This window comes from Salmo salar, chromosome 15 (assembly GCF_965601325.2).
Source record: "Salmo salar chromosome 15, fSalSal1, whole genome shotgun sequence".
NCBI classification, from domain to species: Eukaryota; Metazoa; Chordata; class Actinopteri; order Salmoniformes; family Salmonidae; genus Salmo; species Salmo salar.
Genome location: NC_138305.1, coordinates 6,506,900 through 6,530,000, shown reverse-complemented (window position 1 = coordinate 6,530,000; position 23,101 = coordinate 6,506,900). Strand labels below are relative to the sequence as shown.

The window sequence follows — 23,101 nt, the reverse complement described above, 5'->3', positions numbered from 1 at the left end:
CAGAGAGAGATGAGGGATCTATGTTGGAGAGAAAGTGGAGAGAGAGAGATGAGGGAGCAATGTAAACCTTTATGGGGAAATTATACCAGACCATTACATTCCTCCGTTCTATTAAAAACCCTGAGGCGACATTATCATATAAAAAGGCCTTCTATGTGAGCCGACTGTCATACCAGCACATTATCTCCTACTACGCCAATAAATCAACAAAGGACAAACTATGCAAATCCACCGTACACAATCGGTAAAAAAAGGAGCGTATTAACGGCAAATATATGGCACTTGGACCCCTCATGGACGTCGCCACGGAAACTTCAATCTGAAGTGGAGAGAGCAGTTACTAGGGCCGTATTAAATATGACAGTCTGATTTGGAACCTTTAAAGCTACAATCTGGGATTTTGATATTTCTGAAATATGGCGGCCCCGCCACCTGAATTTGTTATACAGATAAAGGATGGGGGGGGTATATAAACCCCTGGTAGATTCACACAGTCCTCTAGATATACGGGCTGGCAGTCAGTCATCATGAATTAAAAAAAGGACCATTGTTCAGATTCCCAGATCGTACCTTTAAGTGAATATAGGTTGAGATGTGTAGAGCCCATCAGTCATCAGAGTCACGTCATATGATTACTGTAAGTATGTTGTATATGGACCAAACTAACTTAACGGTGAATCTTATCGCTGGCGCTAGCTCTATATGTCCAGCGGGGTGCGTCCACAAATATGCTTCGCTATTTTTCACAGCGGTTATTATGAGTGCAATAGCTGGCAGTGGCGTGAAAGAGGATGGGTTTTTGATGAATAAACAAGTTGTAGGTTTTGACGAGGGCTTGGTCACTCACTGGCCAATCAAGGCGTTTCATGGCTTAATACTGCATGCGTTCGTCTCAAGTTCTGTAGGTTATTGATGGTCTTTGCATTGTCATGATTATTGATGAGATGGTTCACTCCATTACACTACTGTTCATTGATTACCATTACCATTAGTATCTATCTATTTATCCTGTTCCAGGTCACTATTCCTCCTGTTTACATGTATATATTAATATCTATTTATCCTGTTCCAGGTCACTATTCCTCCTGTTTACATGTATATATTAATATCTATTTATCCTGTTCCAGGTCACTATTCCTCCTGTTTGCATGTATTTATTACCACTATTATATTACCATAAGTATTCAGCCCTGTTTACATGTATTTATTACCACTATTATATTACCATAAGTATTCAGCCCTGTTTACATGTATTTATTACCACTATTATATTACCATAAGTATTCAACCCTGTTTACATGTATATATTACCACTAGTATATTACCATAAGTATTCAACCCCGTTTACATGTATATATCTCAAGGATGATCAATGGAAACAGGATGCACCTGAGCTCAATTTAGAGTCTCATAGAAAAGGGTCTGAATACTTATGTCAATAAGGCATTTATGTATTCTTTTGTCATTATGAGGTACTGTGATGTCATTATGGGGTATTGTGATGTCATTATGGGGTACTGTGTGTAGATTGATGAGGGAAAAAATGATGTTATCAATTTTAGAATAAGGCTGTAACGTAACAAAATGTGGAAAAAGTAAAGGGGTCTGAACACTTTCCAAATGCACTGTATACAGTTGAAGTCAAAAGTTTACATACACTTAGGTTGGAGTCATTAAAACTCGTTTTTCAACCATTCCACAAATTTCTTGTTATCAAACTATAGATTTGGCAAGTCGGTTAGGACATCTACAGTACTTTGTGCATGACACAAGTAATTTTTCCAACAATTGTTTACAGATTATTTCACTTATAATTCACTGTATCACAATTCCAGTGGGTCAGATGTTTTATACACTAAGTTGACTGTGTCTTTAAACAGCTTGGAAAATTCCAGAAAATGATGTCATGGCTTTAGAAGACTCTAATAGGCTAATTGACATCATTTGAGTCACATCATGGGAAAATCTAAAGAAATCAGCCAAGACAACAGAAAAAAAATTGTAGACCTCCACAAGTCTGATTCATCCTTGGGAGCAATTTCCAAATGCCTGAAGGTACCACGTTCATCTGTACAAACAATAGTACGCAAGTATTAAAACCATGGGACCACGCAGCCGTCATACCATGAAAGTACTTTGGTGCGAAAAGTGCAAATCAATCCCAGAACAACAGCAAAGGACCTTGTGAAGATGGAGGAAACGGGTACAAAAGTATCTATATCCACAGTAAAACGAGTCCTATATCGACATTAACTAAAGGCCGCTCAGCAAGGAAGAAGCCACTGCTCCAAAATGGCCATAGAAAAGACAGACTATGGTTTGCAACTGCACATGGGGACAAATATCGTACTTTTTGGAGAAATGTCCTCTGGTCTGATGACACAAAAATAGAACGGTTTGGCCATAATGACCATTGTTATGTTTGGTGCACTTCACAAAATAGATGGCATCCTGAGGGAGGAAAATTATGTGGATATATTGAAGCAACATCTCAAGACATCAGTCAGAAAGTTAAACCTTGGTCGCAAATGGGTCTTCCAAATAGACAATGACCCAAAGCATACTTCCAAAGTTGTGGCAAAATGGCTTAAGGACAACAAAGTCAAGGTATTGGAGTGGCCATCACAAAGTCCTGACCTCAATCCTATAGACAATTTGTGGGCAGAACTGAAAAAGCAGGTGCGAGCAAGGAGGCCTACAAACCTGACTCAATTACACCAGCTCTGTCAGGAGGAATGGATCAAAATTTACTCTCTACTATTATTCTGACATTTCACATTCTTAAAATAAAGTGGTGATCCTAACTGACCTAATATAGGGAATCTTTACTTGGATTAAATGTCAGGAATTGTGAAAAACTGGGTTTTAAATGTATTTGGCTAAGGTTTATGTAAACTTCCGACTTCAACTGTAGCTGATAATGTATATAGCAGACCCTGTATAGAGCTGTCCCTGTATAGAGCAGACCCTGTATAGAGCAGACCCTGTATAGAGCAGACCCTGTATAGAGCAGACCCTGTATAGAGCAGACCCTGTATATCGCTTACAGTCTCTATTTTTTCTCTTCCTATCGTATTTCTTATTTCTCCCCCCAAAAAGTGTCATCCTATTTCGATATTGAATACTGCTGTAGAGAAGGGCTTCCAAGGCATTTCAATGTACTTGTGCATGTGACAAATACAACTTCAAAATTTGAAGAACTTCCTTATTACACTCTAGTCAACAATCAAAACATTGGGTTGAACTAACAGTGTTGTACAGTTCTTCATGTCCTCATTTTAATATGTGAAGTCACTACTAGTCCGCTTTCAAAACTGTAACTTGCTAATGAAAACGCTTCATGGAAAACAAAACAATCAGAAGTTGCTCTGACTTGTCTGGAACTTTTGTCATGAAGTCACCGCGGAAAGAAAGCTGAAAGCTGCACACAGACGATCTCAAATCCTAGAAATCCGAGTGAGGAGCAACGAGGCCTGTTAGTACAGCAGTGTCCAGTATTACAGCACCGGGGAGACACGACCATGTTGGAGGAAACAGACACAGCACTGAGGAGACACGACCATGTTGGAGGAAACAGACACAGCACTGAGGAGACACGACCATGTTGGAGGAAACAGACACAGCACTGAGGAGACACGACCATGTTGGAGGAAACAGACACAGCACTGAGGAGACACGACCATGTTGGAGGAAACAGACACAGCACTGGGGAGACACGACCATGTTGGAGGAAACAGACACAGCACTGAGGAGACACGACCATGTTGGAGGAAACAGACACAGCACTGAGGAGACACGACCATGTTGGAGGAAACAGACACAGCACTGAGGAGACACGACCATGTTGGAGGAAACAGACACAGCACTGAGGAGACACGACCATGTTGGAGGAAACAGACACAGCACTGAGGAGACACGACCATGTTGGAGGAAACAGACACAGCACTGAGGAGACACGACCATGTTGGAGGAAACAGACACAGCACTGAGGAAACACGACCATGTTGGAGGAAACAGACACAGCACTGAGGAGACACGACCATGTTGGAGGAAACAGACACAGCACTGAGGAGACACGACCATGTTGGAGGAAACAGACACAGCACTGAGGAAACACGACCATGTTGGAGGAAACAGACACAGCACTGAGGAGACACGACCATGTTGGAGGAAACAGACACAGCACTGAGGAGACACGACCATGTTGGAGGAAACAGACACAGCACTGGGGAGACACGACCATGTTGGAGGAAACAGACACACAACCACTTATTTCCACGGGCTCTTTCCATGCACCTCAATATGAACGTCTGTCTCTTCAAGCAAAGGCAACTTCCATAAAAAGGTTACCAAATAACTCTAAAATAATTTACTTTGAATCAAGAACCCTTATTGTACATTTCTAGTGAATAAATGAACAAAGAAATAAACAAAACAATACAAACTTACGGAATTTACGATGCCTTTGAGTGCATGGAAGCCATCTTTGACAGGGAACACTTGATCTTTGGTGTCAGCCACCTCTGCTAGCTGTTGCTCGTCAAAGTCCTTGATACCAACACAGTACACTCGAGCACCGTAGGTCCTCGCAATGTTGGCCTGCATTAGAGAAAAATACGAATAATTTTAACTTTAAAGCAATAAGTGACACTGCATTGGATATTTATGGCCAGTTTCTCGAATCCAGATTATGTTGAGTCATGGACTAAAAAGCATTTAAATTAAGATTTTCCATTGAGAATTGTTTTTTAGTCCAACGTTTATGATGACTAAATAGACAATGTAAATGTTTGAGGACAGGGTTTTGTTCTCTCTGGATTCCATTAGAATTACGATTGGCGCTTAATCGGTGTGTCTGGGGAAAAAAAAGAATCTTGAACTAACAAACGTGAAAATGTAGAGGTAGTTTTTTAAAATAAAATCAAGCTCACCTCTTCGACTGTTAACTGGTGTATGAAGACCTCTAGCTTTCCGTCAGTCAGAGCTATGATGATGCTGGAGGACTTGGTGGTTTGGGCTTTGATTTGATAATTTGCCTTTTGGTTCAAACACAAGAGGTATTAATTAAACAGAGATATGTGATTATGAATGAATAAGAACAAACTGTACAGGGATGGGGTCAATTTAATTTCGATTCAGTCAATTTAGCCAGGAAGTAAACAGAAATTCCAACTCTGATTTCAGTTTTCCTCAATGCTCCATGCTTTCAAAGGGGTGGCAGGTAGTCTAGTGGTTAGAGCTTTGGGCCAATAACCCGAAAGGTTGCTAGAACGAATTCCTGAGCTGACAATGTAAAAATCTGTCGTTTTGCCCCTGAACAAGGCAGTTAACCCACTGTTCCTAGGCCGTCATTGTAAATAAGAATTTGTTCTTAACTGACTTGCCTAGTTAAATAAATAAAGGAAAATTGAACTTGGATTTTAAGTTCATTTCCTGAATCAACTGACTATAATTGAAATGGAATTGACCCCAACCCTGTACAGTATGTCAGCAGAATACAAATTCAGACCTAACCGTTTAATATTCCCTTTATACTGCACTTTATAGCGGTTAAGAGTGTTGGGCCAGCAACCGAAAGGTCACTGGTTTGAATCCCCCAAGGGCCAAGGTAGAAAAATCTGCCATTCTGCCCTTGATCAAGGCAGTTAATCCCCAACAACAACTGTTCCCTGGGCGCTGATAACGCGGAAGTCGATTAGGGAAGTCCCCAGCACCACTCGGATTCAGTAGTGTAACTGACTGGGTATCTCCTTTCGCTCTGGTCTAAAGTAGTGCACTATATAGGGATTTAGAGTAGGTTTAGAGTTGGTTTAGGGTTAAGTTTAGAGTAGGTTTATGGTTGGGTTTAGAGTAGGTTTAGGGTTAGGTTTAGAGTAGGTTTAGGGTTAGGTTTAGAGTAGGTTTAGTGTTAGGGTTAGAGTAGGTTTAGGTTTAAAGTAGGTTTAGGGTTAGGTTTAGGGTTAGGTTTAGAGTAGGTTTAGGGTTAGGTTTACAGTAGGTTAGGGTTCGGTCTAGAGTAGGTTTAGGGTTAGGTTTAGAGTAGGTTTAGGGTAAGGGATAGTGGATAGTTAGGGTTAGAGTAGGTTTAGGGTTAGGTTTACAGTAGGTTTAGGGTTAGGTTTACAGTAGGTTTAGGGTAAGGGATAGTGGATATTTAGTGTAACATCTATAAAGCATCTATTGGAGAGGGTTACCCATACTGCACCTCTTTAATTCCTTCATGCATGTAGGTTTCCCCTGCTGGCTTCACCTCTCTCAGTCTCTCCAGGCCTTCCTGGATTTCATATCTTCAAACAGAAAGACATCAATTCACTATTCACATGTTCTGGTACGGTGGGTGTGTTTACAATTGGATACATATATAAATAGCCATTGGGGACTGTCATGACTAAACTTCAAATAAATGAGTCAGTTTTAAAACCGCCAGGAATACGCACAATGCTTTAGTACTTGTTATAGCAATAACATGTACTATGATTCTTTATAATGTGATACTACAAAGTGTATTGCATGTCATTATCAATAGGAGGAATATAATACCTGTCTCCAGTGAGAGGTAACATCACTTTGGCTGAAGATGAGAACACTATAAAGGAAACCCTCATGCTGGGGCTGGAATGAAACAAAACAGTAGTGGACAAAACATTAAGAACAAGCTCTTTCAATGACATAGACTGACCAGGTAAATCCTGGTGAAAGCTACGATCCCTTATTGATGTCACTTGTTAAATCCACTCAAATCAGTTTAGATGACGGGGAGGAGACAGGTTAAAAACCTCCTAAGGATCTCTACAGATCGGTGTCCCACCCACGGGACGGTTGAGCTAATGTAGGCTAATGCGATTAGCATGAGGTTGTAAGTAACAAGAACATTTCCCAGGACAGAGACATATCTGATATTGGCAGAAAGCTTAAATTCTTGTTAATTGAACTGCACCGTCCAATTTACAGTAGCTATTACAGTGAAATAATACCATGCTATTGTTTGAGGAGAGTGCACAGTTATGAACTTGAAAAGTTATTAATAAACCAATTAGGGACATTTGGGCAGTCTTGATAGTACATTTTGAACAGAAATACAATTGTTCTTTGGATCAGTCTAAAACTTTGCACATACACTGCTGCCATCTACTGGCCAAAATCAAAATTGTGCCTGGACTGGAATAATACATTATGGCCTTTCTATTGCATTTCAAAGATGATGGTACAAAACATTTTTTTTTAAATGTTATTTTTTTCTTTCCATTATCTTTTACCAGATCTAATGTGTTATATGGTCCAAAATTAATTTCATATTTCCACAAACTTCAAAGTGTTTCCTTTCAAATGGTATCAATAATATGCATATCCTTGCTTCAGGTCCTGAGCTACAGGCAGATAGATTTGGGTCATTTTAGGCGAAAATTGAAAAAAAAAAAGGGGCAGATCCTCAGAAGGATATTCAAGCCTTGAGACAATTGAGACGTGGATTGTGCATGTGTGCCATTCAGAGGGTGAATGGGCAAGACAAAAGATTTAAGTGCCTTTGAACGTGGTATGATAGTAGGTGCCAGGTGCACCGGTATGTGTCAAGAACTGCAATGATGCTGGATTTTTCACGCTCAACAGTTTCCCATGTGTATCAAGAATGGTCCACCAGCCAAAAGACATCCAGCCAACTTGACACAACTGTGGGAAACAATGGAGTCAACATGGGCCGCGATCCGTATGGAACGCTTTCGACACCTTGTAGAAACCATGCCCCAACGAATTGAGGCTGTTCTGAGGGCAAAAAGGGGGGGAGCAACTCAATATTCAAAGGTGTTCTTAATGTTTGGTATTCAGTGTAAATCAGGTCAGTGTATTTCAGGTCAGTGTACAGTACCAGTCAAAAGTTTGGACTGACCTAGTCATTCAAGGGTTTTTCTTTATTTTACTATTTTCTACATTGTAGAATAATAGTGAAGACCCTTTAACATATGAAATAAACAAATAGAATCATATAGTAACCAAACAAGTGTTAAACAAATCAAAATATATTTTATATTTGAGATTCTTCAAAGTAGCCATCCTTTGCCTTGATGACAGCTTTGCACACTCTTGACATTCTCTCAACTAGCTTCATGAGGTAGTCACCTGGAATGCATTTCAATTAACAGGTGTGCCTGCTTAAAAGTTAATTTGTGGAAATTCTTCCCTTCTTAATGTGTTTGAACCAATCAGAACAGCTCAAATAAGCAAAGAGAAACGACAGTCCATCATTACTTTAAGACATGAAGGTCAGTCAATACGGAACATTTTAAGAACTTTTAAAGTTTCTTTAAGTGCAGTCGCAAAAACCATCAAGCGCTATGATGAAACTGGCTCTCATGAGGACTGCAACAGAGTTACCTCTGCTGCAGAGGATAAGTTCATTAGAGTTACAAGCCTCAGAAATTGCAGCCCAAATAAATACTTCACTGAGTTCAAGTAACAGACTTATCTCAACATTAACTGTTCAGAGGAGGCTGTGTGAATCGGTTCTTCATGGTCAAATTGCTGCAAAGAAACCACTACTAAAGGACACCAACAAGAAGAGACTTCCTTGAACCAAGAAACACGAACAATGGATATTAGACCGGAGGAAATCTGTCCTTTGGTCAGATGAGTCCCTATTTCAGATTTTTGGTTCCATACGCTCTGTCTTTGTGAGATGGAGAGTAGGTAAACGGATGATCTCCGCATGTGTGGTTCCCACCGTGAAGCAAGGAGGAGGAGGTGTAATGGTGCAGGGGTGCTTTGCTGGTGACACTGTCTGTGATTTATTTAGAATTCAAGGCACACTTAACCAGTATTGCTACCACAGCATTCTGCAGCGATACGCAATCCCATCTGGTTTGCACTTATTGGGACTATCATTTGTTTTTCAACAGGACAATGACCCAACACACCTCCAGGCTGTGTAAAGGCTATTTGACCAAGGAGAGTGATGGAGTCCTAAATCAGATGACTTGGCCTCCACAATCACCTGACCTCAACCCAATTGAGATGGTTTGGTATGAGTTGGACCGCAGAGTGAAGGAAAAGCAGCCAACAAGTGCTCAGCATATGAGGGAACTCTTTCAAGACTGTTGGAAAAGCATTCCAGGTGAAGCTGGTGGAGAGAACGTAGAACATAGTAAAAATAAAGAAAAACCCTTGAATGAGTAGGTGTGTCCAAACTTATGACTGGAACTGTATATCAATAGTAGCTTTTAGTGTTGTATACTTTCTACACTAAAATGAAATACCACACATCCTTTTTCCTTTGAGACTGCACAGTAATACAACTCAGGGTCTCACTGACATGAGAAAAACAGCATGAGATAGTTATTAAATAGGCTGTCTAACATGCTGACCACACCGCTCGCGTTGCAAAATAAATGCACACATACATGTTATTCAATCATTGCAGCAACAGCGATTGCGTGTGTCAACGAGAGTCTGTGTAGCCAGGCTCTAAAATAGAACTTGCTTTTATTTGTGATGCTTGATGCGCTGCAAGTCCTGCCTCTACCATCTCCTCATTGGTTTTTAGGAGCATATACCCACATGGGTGATTGAAAGATGAACTGAGGTCCACACTCCAGTCCAGTTGGTGGTGGTAATGCACCTTAAAGTTGGTTGCCAACCGCCATATAAAGTCCAAAGAAGAAGCGAAGGAGGAGAGATTACTAGAAACAAACTCGGTTTACCCTTTTATCTGTGGATTGTCAGAGGACCTTGTGCATTTCAGGTAAAATAACAACCCAATATTTATATCCCAGGACAAATTAGCTAGCAACAGCAAGGTAGCTAGCTAAATTGCCATAAATGTTTGCTTTTTGACCTGTCCCCAAATTAATATAGTTGGTTCAGAGTTTGTTTTGATATTTCAACCTGCGTGTCCTGATCGCGTCTAGTGTGGGTGGACAAAATAAACATGCACGCGAACGGTCTAGTCAGCATATAAGTGTAAAGACATTACTTCAGATGTATAGTGTGACGAAAAGAAAACATACCGACAAACGTTACATGGTATAAAACATACCAATATACTAGTGTGTATCACCTATTTCGAGTATGTGACTTAAGGGAGGATATGCTGTTCTCCTGTGGAAGGAGAAAGTGATAACAGACAGGAAACAGGTTGTCATGGCAATGATACATCACTACACACACACACACACACACACACACACAACTACTCTCAGCTACTCAGCTAATCTCAGCTCGTGTAAACTAGTCTCAACTAGTCTCAGCTAGTCTGAGCTAGTCTCAACTAGTCCCAACCAGTCTCAGCCAGTCGCAGCCTGTCACAGCTAGTCTTAACTAGTCTCAGCATTTCTCAGCCAGTCTCAGCCAGTCTCAGCTAGTTGCAACTTGTCTCAGCCATCTCAGCCTGTCACAGCTGACCTTAACTTGTCTCAGCCACTCTCAGCCAGTCTCAGCAAGTCTCAGCAAGTCCTCCCCCACAGCACATAGCATCTTTACGCCACACGGCCATATCTGGCAAGGAAATTCAGCAGCCATATAGATCACGTACTTTCTGAAGAAGTATTTTTGGAACATGACTGGGTAGTTTGTTTGAGGACATTGAGAATGTATTCTAGTCGTAACTGAGAAATGTCAAACAATTTGTATCAGTTTTAACTTTAGACAGGTGATGGATTGGCTAGAATCACATCTGAACTATATAGACATTATTGATCTTATATCTAGACTAACATCTCAGGCTAGGCTGAAATATAAGCCTGTCATTTCAATTAAAACCTTCTCCAGTTCTCTTCCAACCAACACTGAATAAATCAAGAGCTTGCTTGCAATGCCAGACTAGGAGAAATCCGGAGAAAGGGAAAAAAAAAAAAAAGAGAGAAATCTCTCCAGTCTGCATGCTCCACATGGCAGAACAGAAGTGTTCTTGGTAAAGGAGCATTGTATAGCAGATTGTCCTCGCCTCTCAGTGTTCTTTTGCCTTACTGTACATTCCCTGTCTCCCTGCCTCTCCCTGGCCCATTCCGTGCACACCGCCTGGGTTCAAATACTATTTGAAATCCTTTCATTCATTTAAAAATGCTTTATCTGTGCTTGACTAAGCTTGCCTGACTTAATGAACCAATAGAATAGTCCCAAAACGGTAAGCATCCGCCCATCTGGCGCTCTAGGCAGGCTAGAGCAAACGCTGAAAATATTTGAAACATGTCAAATACTACCCGAACCCAGGTCTTCTGGCCCATTCTGCGATAGATATCTATGTGTGGATCTGGTCCACCCCGGTTACAAATGGCCATTCTCACAGCCCAGAAGACTGATCCTCGCTGCCACCCACTCACACCTGGCCCATTTGCTATTTTCTTCAACAAACCGTTTCTTCATTTATGTTTGGCTGGGTCGATACCGTCTGGACTGGCACATAACATTTAGTCAATCGCCGTTGTTACGCAATAAAAAAATCACCCTGCAATCAGGGCCACCGGAAAACGTGTGGCTAGGTGGCGTCTGCCACAGCACTTTTCAATCAGGTGTGGCGTCATTTGACTTTTGATTTAGTTTAGCAAAATATATCAACGCAAAGCGTTAAAAAGAGTGGAAAAGTACCGTTTTTTTTACGATTTGCCTCATGATTTTGTGAACTCGCACCATTTTCTCTGTCCTTCACATCCGAGTGCTGCTGCAGGCTCTGTGCATCTCTTGACCAATCAGATTCACAGAAATCACAGGTTGTGCGGGCCCGGGCACAACGCACAAAGCTCAAGGCGCTCTCCCCTTTCCTCCGGTATTTATTCACTCCCGACAGACACAATCAAAAACAATCTACATAAATGTAGCAGCCTATACACCTAAACAGTAGAGATCTGACATGCTGGACTGCATGGAAAGAAGACTATATTCCAGTCTGATCAACTGTAAACTACTAACAACAGCAGCTGCATAGTCTAGCCCAGTGGTTCTCAGCTGGTTTTGCCTCGGGACCGAAAGTGAACCAGTTTGTCTCAGTCGTGACTCAATATTTGCGTTGCAAAAAGAAATCGGCAAAATACAGTATGGAAAACTATTTTTAATGCTATTTGACAAGTGAACAACTTTCCCACCTCTCATTGTCAATAATGAAATTTTGCCAATTTTCTTGATGAAGAATGTTAATAAACTCACTGGTTTGCTTAATATAAGCAATTTGAAATGTATACTTTTGTATATCTTAGCAATTACATTTACTTTTGATACTTAAGTATATTTAAAACCAAATACTTTTAGATTTTTACTCAAGTAGTATTTTACTGGGTGATTTTCAACTTTTACTTCTACTTCATTTTCTATTAAAGTACTTTTACTCAAGTATGAAAACTGGGTACTTTTTACACCACTGTCTAGAAGATATAATAAGAAAGCAGAGGATTTATTTAATACATACATTTTTTTCCTTTTTTGGGGAGGGGGGGTGGGTAGGCACAGAACTACCTCCATACTTTCAGTCATTTATTTAAACCGGTTACGATTACGTTCACACGAGTCCTCTGCCTACAATTCAATTTGGTTGACTGATCCTGTTGTCCTGCTTGTATTCATTCCACACAGGTTGAACATTGTGTCTACTATGATAGTTGGTAAATATACAAGGCTATATCGGTTTAATGGACTGGGATGAATTTGATTTGTGTTTTAGCTGGACAAAAGTCAGTTATAATAATATCCACTGTTTTATATTGTAAAACAAAACGTGTCCAAGGGCCTCAGGTTCCATTTTAACAAACATGCATCCAAACTACAGTCCAGCATTGTCCCTTTTCCCAGACTACAGTTCATTTGTATAACATACATTTACCATGTTTGGGGAAAAAAAACAATGCTCACCTCACAAATCGGTCTGTAAGGTTCTTCACGAAGGCATAAATTTCACCCCAGTCGTTAGAAACACTTCCCGACCTGCAACAGAGAAAACACAGTTAATATATACAGTAGAATATATACGATTTACCAAAACGATTTACAGTAGGCTACAGTCTGTGATGAGTGAAAAGATGTGAGCCCAGCAGGAATCAAACCCACGACCCTGGTGTTTTTAGCTTACCAACTGAGTCACAGATGACTATATGTGGACCAACAGCTGATTTGCTGACTACAGTGATGGTGATAGTTCTGGTTACTGTACTGATAACACGAAGAGAGAGCCTTCTGCAGTTCATCAAAACATAGGTTTAACATTAAAGTGTGCTGCTGACTGAGCATAACATGAGTCAGCTGCATGTGTTCTAGACCAATGATTTAAGATTATACATACAGTGGGGAGAACAAGTATTCGATACACTGCCGATTTTGCAGGTTTTCCTACTTACAAAGCATGTAGAGGTCTGTACTTTTTATCATAGGTACACTTCAACTGTGAGACGGAATCTAAAACAAAAATCCAGAAAATCACATTATGATTTATAAGTAAGTAATTTGCATTTTATTGCATGACATAAGTATTTGATACATCAGAAAAGCAGAACTTAATATTTGGTACAGAAACCTTTGTTTGCAATTACAGAGATCATACATTTCCTGTAGTTCTTGACCAGGTTTGCACACACTGCAGCAGGGATTTTGGCCCACTCCTCCATACAGACCTTCTCCAGATCCTTCAGGTTTCGGGGCTGTCGCTGGGCAATGTAGACTTTCAGCTGCCTCCAAAGATTTTCTATTGGGTTCAGGTCTGGAGACTGGCTAGGCCACTCCAGCACCTTGAGATGCTTCTTACGGAGCCACTCCTTAGTTGCCCTGGCTGTGTGTTTCGGGTCGTTGTCATGCTGGAAGACCCAGCCACGACCCATCTTCAATGCTCTTACTGAGGGAAGGAGGTTGTTGGCCAAGATCTCACGATACATGGCCCCATCCATCCTCCCCTCAATACGGTGCAGTCGTCCTGTCCCCTTTGCAGAAAAGCATCCCCAAAGAATGATGTTTCCACCTCCATGCTTCACGGTTGGGATGGTGTTCTTGGGGTTGTACTCATTCTTCTTCTTCCTCCAAACACAGCGAGTGGAGTTTAGACCAAAAAGCTCTATTTTTGTCTCATCAGACCACATGACCTTCTCCCATTCCTCCTCTGGATCATCCAGATGGTCATTGGCAAACTTCAGATGGGCCTGGACATGCGCTGGCTTGAGCAGGGGGACCTTGCGTGCGCTGCAGGATTTTAATCCATGACGGCGTAGTGTGTTACTAATGGTTTTCTTTGAGACTGTGGTCCCAGCTCTCTTCAGGTCATTGACCAGGTCCTGCCGTGTAGTTCTGGGCTGATCCCTCACCTTCCTCATGATCATTGATGCCCCACGAGGTGAGATCTTGCATGGAGCCCCAGACCGAGGGTGATTGACCGTCATCTTGAACTTCTTCCATTTTCTAATAATTGCGCCAACAGTTGTTGCCTTCTCACCAAGCTGCTTGCCTATTGTCCTGTAGCCCATCCCAGCCTTGTGCAGGTCTATAATTTTATCCCTGATGTCCTTACACAGCTCTCTGGTCTTGGCCATTGTGGAGAGGTTGGAGTCTGTTTGATTGAGTGTGTGGACAGGTGTCTTTTATACAGGTAACGAGTTCAAACAGGTGCAGTTAATACAGGTAATGAGTGGAGAACAGGAGGGCTTCTGAAAGAAAAACTAACAGGTCTGTGAGAGCCGGAATTCTTACTGGTTGGTAGGTGATCAAATACTTATGTCATGCAATAAAATGCTAATTAATTACTTAAAAATCATACAATGTGATTTTCTGGATTTTTGTTTTAGATTCCGTCTCTCACAGTTGAAATGTACCTATGATAAAAATTACAGACCTCTACATGCTTTGTAAGTAGGAAAACCTGCAAAATCGGCAGTGTATCAAATACTTGTTCTCCCCACTGTATATGCCTTTCAGCAGACAATTTTATCCAAAGTGACTTATAATGCGTGCACAGGGTTGGGGAGTAACAAAAAAACAGTAACTGTAATCCGTTATGTTACCAGCAAAAATATTGTAATCAGATTACTGATACTTTTGAAAAACTAGTTGATTACTTTTAAATTCAGAAAGGATGTTTGCGGGAAAAAAATCATTGTCCCTTCTCTGTTTTCTCAATGACATTGAAACCAGCATTGAAAAAAGGCGCAAATGTATGTTTGTTCCAACCTGAGTGAGTCTGACCACAAATCAGAGACCACTATGATGATACACCAAATGTGTTTAATGGATTGCGGGGAAAAGAGCGGGAATAGGCTTTTATAGGCTACAATCCAAGCTATGTCTTCCAATGGTGCGACTGCTGTCGGCATCCAAATATTCTTCAACTTGAATAAATGCTTGGAGGTAAGGATGACAGCAGCGGTGTAATCATCTCGATACGGATATCACTTATTAATTAATATTTACATAGCACATTGATGTGAATCACACTGCTTCTCTCTCATTTAGCTATTTGCGCCTTACTGTTCACAAATCTAAATGTGTATTTTAACCCAATAATGGTTGAATTCAAGAAGTTTAAGCTGTCTATCAATCATTGTTTTTGAAACCAGTGGACAGCCAGTGAAAAATGCGCTCTTGCAACAGCTGCATAGTACAGATCCAAGCCTACGGAATAAAAGTGGGGCTTTTATTGCTCAATATAATTCATGCTGATAAAAACTAAATCCATAGGCCTAATGGACACATGTTCAAACTTAGACACTTTTGATGAGACTTAAAGGAACAATCTGAAGTTGCTACATCCATAAATTATTGTCACGCAATGGATATATATATAGAATTGTCGCGCCCAAACACCATAGAGAGCCCTCGGGGTTTCAGGGCGTGACAGTACCCCCCCCAAAGGTGCGGACTCCGACCGCAAAACCTGAAACCAACTGGGGAGGGTAGGGGGGGTGACTAGTGTCGGTGGCAGCTCCTGTGCGGGTCTTTGCCCCTGCCCAGAGCCGGGTAGAACGCCGTGCCCAGACTGGGCATCAGCGCAGAGGAGGGCCCTGGCCATGGAGCCGAGTTGGCCGCCGTGCCTGGACTGGGCACCGGCGCAGAGGAAGGCTCCGGCTTTGGAGCGGGACTGGACGCCATGCCTATACTGAGCATCGGCGCAGGTTGCACCGGACTGATGACACGCTCCTCAGGTCGAGTGCGTGGAGCCGGCACAGGACGCGCCGGGCTGGAGAGGCGCACTGGAGGCCTAGTGCGTGGAGCCGGTACAGGTGGCACTGGACTGTTCACACGCACTTTAGGGCGAGTGCGGGGAGCTGGCACAGGACGTACCGGACTGGGGAGGCGCACTGGAGGCCTGATGCGTGGAGCCGGCACAGGTGGCACCGGACTGGTGACACGCACTTCCGGAAGGGTGCGGAGAGCTGTCCCATGATGCACCAGACTGCTGACAGGATCTTCAGGTCTAACATCTCTCTCATCTCGCTCTCTCCCAACTTCTCCATTGCCTCCCTGACGGTCTCTGGCTCTTCAGGACGAGTGTGGGGATCTGGCACAGGACGTACCGGACTAGGGAGGCGCACTGGAGGCCAGATGCGTGAAGCCAGCACAGGTTTCACCGGACTGATGACACGCTCCTCCATACGCCTGCGTTGCCGCATACTCCTAGCTAACCCCTCTCTCCGGTATCCTTCCTCACACTGTTCCATCGACTCCCAGGCGGGCTCTGGCACTCCCCGCTGCTCAATCGACCACCCCTCGTGCCCCCCTCAAAAAAATATCTTGGGGTTTCTGTGGCCGCGGTCCCCGGCGTCATCTCTGTCCTTCCTGCGTCCTCTGCGACTCCCGCCAAGGAAGGGTCTCATGTCCTCCCATGATCTCCTCCCATGTCCAAAACTCCTTCACCTCATGAACACGCTGCTTGGTCCTTGTGTGGTGGGATATTCTGTCACGCTCGTGGAAATTGACAGACCAAGGTGCAGCGTGTGTTGGGTTCCACATCTTAATTTCAGTGAAACTTCTACACAAAACAATAAACAAACTACGAACGTGAAAAAACGTGGTGCAACATGCACTCTCACACAAACAATATCCCACAAATCAGGTGGGAACAAATGACCACTTAAGTATGATCCCCAATTAGAGACAACGATAAACAGCTGCCTCTAATTGGGAACCACACTCACAAACAAACATAGAAAACAAAATGCTAGATAACCCCCCTAGTCACGTCCTGACCTAAAACACCATAGAGAACCCCGAGGGCTCTCTATGGTCAGGGCGTGACAATTCCATATATATATCCATTGATTATTTTGGAATATAACTTCTAAATGCCTCATGAGTTTAGTTCAACTGTTACACTCCATGAGAACCCAAAACATAAGCTTGTTTTACTCCAATGTTTGTAAATATTGTAAATGTAAACAAACACTGTATATCCTAATAACATGGTTACAACTATCATGTTGATATTTTGTTGTTGTTTTGTTATTGTTTCATCTGTGGATTTGCCCTTTAAAACAGGTGCATATTATCAAGATATCGAAGTGTCAATAACAAAAAGGTAAACAATAGGACTATAGTAATGCATCATATGACATTCATTTTTCACATGTAAATAACACTTCTCAGTAGTGCTCAAGCAGGCCATTCCATGAGCGCAGAATTTATTTTTCAACTAGAATCAATGAGCCCAATCAGTCCTCCATGACAACAAAATCATAAACAACAGAGTAGGGCTGGCTAATAAGTCCTTAGTTTTGGGGTTATGCTCAGGTAAAACTATTTGGCTAATCTATACTTCCATATTTCCAAGTCCTATTCTTGAAGATCAAGGGGTATAACATTTATTGGAATGACTAGAATTCTGATAGACTTTGGTTTTTAATGTAAAGATATAATTGAATCATATTATTATATGTAGTAGAAAGTGATGGGTTAGAAGAAGCCTACATAACCAACCCATAAAGTAAAATGTAACATCCATATATGTCCAGCTATGTTAAACTTTAACATTGATTTATCCTGCGATAGATGTCATTCAATTGGTAACATACATTTTTGCCTTCTTCTAATGCCTCTTAAGGGGAAAGTAATCTAAAAGTAACTGAATGTAATCAGATTACGTTACTGCGTTTGGGTAATCCAAAAGTTACGTTATTACAATTTTGGACAGGTAACTAGTAACTAGTAACGGATTACATTTAGAAAGGAAAAAACCCAGCCCCATGCATGTTTTTCATATAGGTGGAACCCACTATGTAGGAATCGAACCCACTATGTAGGCATTGCAAGAGCCATGCTCTACCAAACTGAGCTGAAGTCATGGATAGTTTGCAGCTTGCATAGGAGAGCAAAAGCCCCATACTTCACACATTGTCTGCTGGAAGCGGCGATAGAAGAAAGACAACCACATTGTCTTTGAAACTTAATTGAACATGAGTCATATAAATCCTGAGAAGACTCTATGAACTTGATCCCCCAACCCCCTGCTGTAGTTGGCTGTCTCTTTATATTGGTAAAGTGTTCATTATGGTGCTCATGATGAGCAGAGTCAAGAAACATATTTTCTGTTATAACCACTCATATTTTGTGTTGTGCCAAAACCACAAATTGTGTGAGTTTCTACCACTGCATGACAATAGAGATTCAATAAACTCAATTACTGTGGCATGGACTACTTCCCTGGTCGACTTCCCCGGTCGACTTCCCCGGTCTACTTACTTCCTTGCTACAATACCACTACCACCTACATTCATGAAATAAACTATCTTGGTCGATAGCTGATTGTTATCATTGTTATCATCCAGATACATCACGTGACTAAATGTGACTGTAACAGTCAACGGCAGGTGACATTGGAGTGTGTTTGTCTCACACACCTCAGCCATTGGCAAACCGTACCCTGTATCAGTCAAAGTGACCAATGTGAACACGGTTAGAGTGTAAAAATGTACCCTTAATGATAACGACACTGTGGTAATTTAAACAAATAATTACAATTTAATGTATGTGCAGAGAACATTAAAACATGAAAAGATCCTTCCGCCATCTTTCACAGAGCACCTCTCGTCCCCCATGTCCAAGTTAAATGTATCTGTCTCCATCTCCAAGTTAAATGTCTCTGTCTGGCAAAGAGTGGGTTGAGGGGGAGGGGGGGGGGTAACGAATCTGGTGATAAGCTTTGTGACTACATTATATTGTAGGGTCCTTTCCTCAATCCAACACCTATGCTCTTTTTCACAGTACTGAGCTAAACCGAGCTGAGCTGCATTGACCTGGCCTGGTTACACATCCATCAGGCCAGTAACCTGGCCTGGTTACACATCCATCAGAGTTACTGCTGGAACAGATCTGGAAAGACAATGTGAAGAAAGAAAAACAACAAATCTCCAAGCCAGAACAGTATGGGTTAGGCATGTCCTATAGTGTGAATCAGGTACTAGCAACCTCAACAAGAGGTTCGGTCCTCTTGGTGTAATGGCAAAGGTGTTGGACTGTCCTACTAAAGCAAATCAAAATGCCCCTTTTTACTTTGTCAGTTGTATCAACAGTACTATGAGCATCATCCTGTCATTTTCTAACTGAAGACAGGATGGAGCAGACAGAGGGTTTGAAACTGGGGCAGGAAGAGGAGGAGTAGACAGAGGGTTTGAAACTGGGCAGGAAGGGGAGGAGTCAGCTTGCACAAATATGGCATTGAGTCAAGATGGGAAAGAAGAATAATTGAAGTCAAAAAAATGCTTTGTATCAAGTCTGCTTCCTGCTAAAGTATGGTACGTAATTGCAGAACTTCAGCTGTGTCTTAACTCTTGCCGAACTGGAAAGAACTATCCTTATGTTACAAGTTAGTAAACCACATTTATGGCAAACAAGGGATTTGGGTTAAACCGATGGTTAGATTTAGGCTGCAACCCTAAAGTTTTGTCTCTGTAGCTTCATGTTATTATGGTTTGGCAGAACTATACAGTGTATCCATTCTAGCCCACAGTCTGCTGTCATTGTGACATAGGCCTGGCATAAACTGGTGATGAAATCAGAGCTTTAACATTATCTTTAAAGTAAAGTGTAACAGAGGTGGTTCGGCAAACTACTCAAGTGACTTATAACCTTGCCTGAGACCTGAATACTTGTGTTAGCTCCCCCAAACTAATGAGTAGGCCCTTAGCTCAGCGGGCTAACATAGTCTTCTGATAAGCAGGAGACCGGGATTTGAACCCATGCCAATCTGTCACATACACAGTTGTCCAGTTGTCCTGCATCCTCATGATAACTCTTCTCTGCTGCCCTGAGTTGAACTTGACCATGATTCAACCATCCTAATGATGATGCATGTATTGGAATGTCCTTGAATTACATTTAGGCCAGCGTTATATATCATATAAGCAGGCAACCAGAACTAACCAAATTAACCTTTCAGCTGCTGAAACTAACGGACAAAACATATAGGATTTGTTTTGAATCTAAACCAAATGAAAAGTAATTGTGACTTGGTAAAGGTGACATTGTTGTGACATTGTTAAACTGTTACATTGTAGCACTGTAGCTACATTGTCTTGTTTTTTTTTTGTATCCATCCCTAAGCACAAGCAGCTACTCCTGTGATACAGATGTGATACAACGTTTTACTTACCTATCTAAAACGAAGTATAAGTCGTAAGCTCCGTGGCAAGACGCTTCTTCTGCATGACAAGACCATGCAAACAAACTCAGCAGAATTACTCCAGCTCTTACTGCTGTTAACGTCCAGTGGAATTTAGCGCGATGGCGTGTTTTCTCCTTCATTGTCAAGTTCAACGGTGTGTCGTTGTGGGCCGCAAAGTAAACTTGTAAAGCGAAATTACACACGTATTATTCTAGCACATGAACAGCAGGCCTAGTGAGTAGACTAAAAACTATTCGCACATCTGCAACGGTTGACGAGTAAGATGTCAAAATGTATACAAGCGCAACAATGATATCTAGCCTTGTTACAAAATAGAGGAAATAACAGAGCCCATGTCACCGACAGTATTTCCTAATGTCCTATGACCATTTTACACTAGACCTTGTAACCTCAGCATGTGTTGAGTCAATACAATAGCCCATTGCATAAAAACATCCCCCGTAGGCTACAACGAAGCAGCTCCCAAGAAAAGTTAAACTGATTCCAAAAGGCGCATGCGCCTGGTGAAAACCGACGTGGTAAAGTTGAGTGGGTCCCCGGGTGGTCGCAGTGCTGTCAGGAGCGCAAGCACAGCTGCTGTAAGGTCTTTCAGAGGTTGGTGAAACGGGAAAGGCACAATTCAATCACCAGAACATGTCGGCCCATAGTATATTGACAATTATTTAACAAAAGGTTAGTTTAAAGTGGGTGAATAGCCTATAATAATTTGCAGCCTAGTCTTTATCTAAAATGCTGTTTTTGGGTGGAGGGAGGAGAGTGAGGGCCACCAATTAAATATGAAAACATAGCCTTTGCCTACAGTCGAAGCATATTTTGTTATGCGGAATACAGCACCATCAAAACGTAAACCCAAATCCTGCTGTCACCAGTCCTATTTTTTTTTTTATCCAACCACAATAGCCCGCAAACATTTTTTTATCTGACGATGAGTTATGAGATTGTGAGATCATGATTATGAAATAGGGAGTCATTATTATAAGATAGTGAGTCATTATTTTGAGATAGTGAGTCATTATTATGAGATATGTTTATTTGATCTTTATCACATGAATCCAATGTGCACTTTGCATCAGGCAGTCCTCAACTTTCAAGGTTAACCTTATGTACAGTGCCTTCGGAAAGTATTCAGACCCCTTGACTTTCTGCACATTTTGTTAGGTTACAGCCTTATTCTAAAATTGATTAAATTGTTGTTTTTTTCTCATCAATGCAACACATTATGCCATAATGACAAAGCAAAAACTTGTTTTTAGATTTATTTTGCTATTTAAAAAAATAAATGAAATATAACATTTACATAAGTATTCAGACCCTTTACTCAGTACTTTGTTAAAGCACCTTCAGCAGCGATTACAGCCTTGAGTCTTCTTGGGTATGACGCTACAAGCTTGGCACACCTGTATTTGGGGAGTTTCTTCCATTCTACTCTGCAGATTCTCTCAAGCTCTGTCAGGTTGGATGGGGAGCATCGCTGCACAGCTATTTTTAGGTTTCTCCAGAGATGTTCGATCGGGTTCAAGTCCGGGTTCTGGCTGGGCCACTCAAGGACATTGAGACTTGTCCCGAAGCCACTCCTGCGTTGTCTTGGCTGTGTGCTAGGGTCGTTGTCCTGTTGGAAGGTGAACCTTTGCACCAATCTGAGGTCCTGAGTGCTCTGGAGCAGGTTTTCATCAAGGATCTCTCTGTACTTTGCTCTGTTCATCTTTGACTCGATCCTGACTAGTCTCCCAGTCCCTGCCGTTGAAAAACATCCCCACAGCATGATGCTGCCACCACCATGCTTCACCGTAGTGATGATGCCAGGTTTCCTCCAGACGTGACGCTTGACATTCAGGCCAAAGAGTTCAATCTTAGTTTCATCAGACCAGAGAATCTTGTTTCTCATGGTCTGAGAGTCCGTTAGGTGCCTTTTGGCAAAATCCAAGAGGGCTGTCATGTGCCTTTTACTGAGGAGTGGCTTCCGTCTGGCCACTCCACCATTGCCTGATTGGTGGAGTGCTGCAGAGATTGTTGTCGTTCGGGAAGGTTCTCCCATATCCACAGAGGAACTCTAGAGCTCTGTCAGAGTGACCATCGGGTTCTTGGTCACCTCCCTGACCAAGGCCCTTTTCCCTCGATTGCTCAGTTTGGCCAGGCGGCCAGCATTAGGAAGAGTCTTGGTGGTTCCAAACTTCTTCCATTTAAGAATGATGGAGGCCATTGTGTTCTTGGGGACCTTCAATGCTGAATACATTTTTTGGTACCCTTCCCCAGATCTGTGCCTCGACACAATCCTGTTTTGGAGCTCTACAGACAATTCCTTCAACCTCATGGCTTGGTTTTTGCTCTGATATGCACTGTCAGCTGTGGAACCTTATATAGACAGCTGTGTGCCTTTCCAAATCATGTCCAATCAAGTTGTAGAAACATCTCAAGGATGATCAATGGAAATGGAAATCAATGGAAACAGCTCAATTTCAAGTCTCACAGCCAAGGGTCTGAAAACCTGCTTTCGCTTTGTCATTATGGGGTATTGTATATACCTGTGGATTT

The 23,101-nt window shown here is 41.9% G+C and overlaps 1 protein-coding gene across 1 annotated transcript in view; it reads right to left on the bottom strand.

The window, feature by feature from the left end:
- Window positions 1-21,055, bottom strand: part of LOC106570902 (anthrax toxin receptor 2) — a 115,024-nt gene extending 93,969 nt beyond the window's left edge. The window contains exons 1-6 of the mRNA XM_045695384.2: window positions 20,537-21,055; window positions 12,829-12,900; window positions 6,541-6,612; window positions 6,206-6,287; window positions 4,932-5,036; window positions 4,450-4,599 (exon numbers count right to left, since the gene is read on the bottom strand). Coding sequence (XP_045551340.1) covers window positions 4,450-4,599; window positions 4,932-5,036; window positions 6,206-6,287; window positions 6,541-6,612; window positions 12,829-12,900; window positions 20,537-20,688 — 633 coding nt within the window. The 5' untranslated portion in view covers window positions 20,689-21,055. The remainder of the gene's footprint in view (window positions 1-4,449; window positions 4,600-4,931; window positions 5,037-6,205; window positions 6,288-6,540; window positions 6,613-12,828; window positions 12,901-20,536) is intronic.
- Between the last annotated feature and the right edge of the window lie 2,046 nt (window positions 21,056-23,101).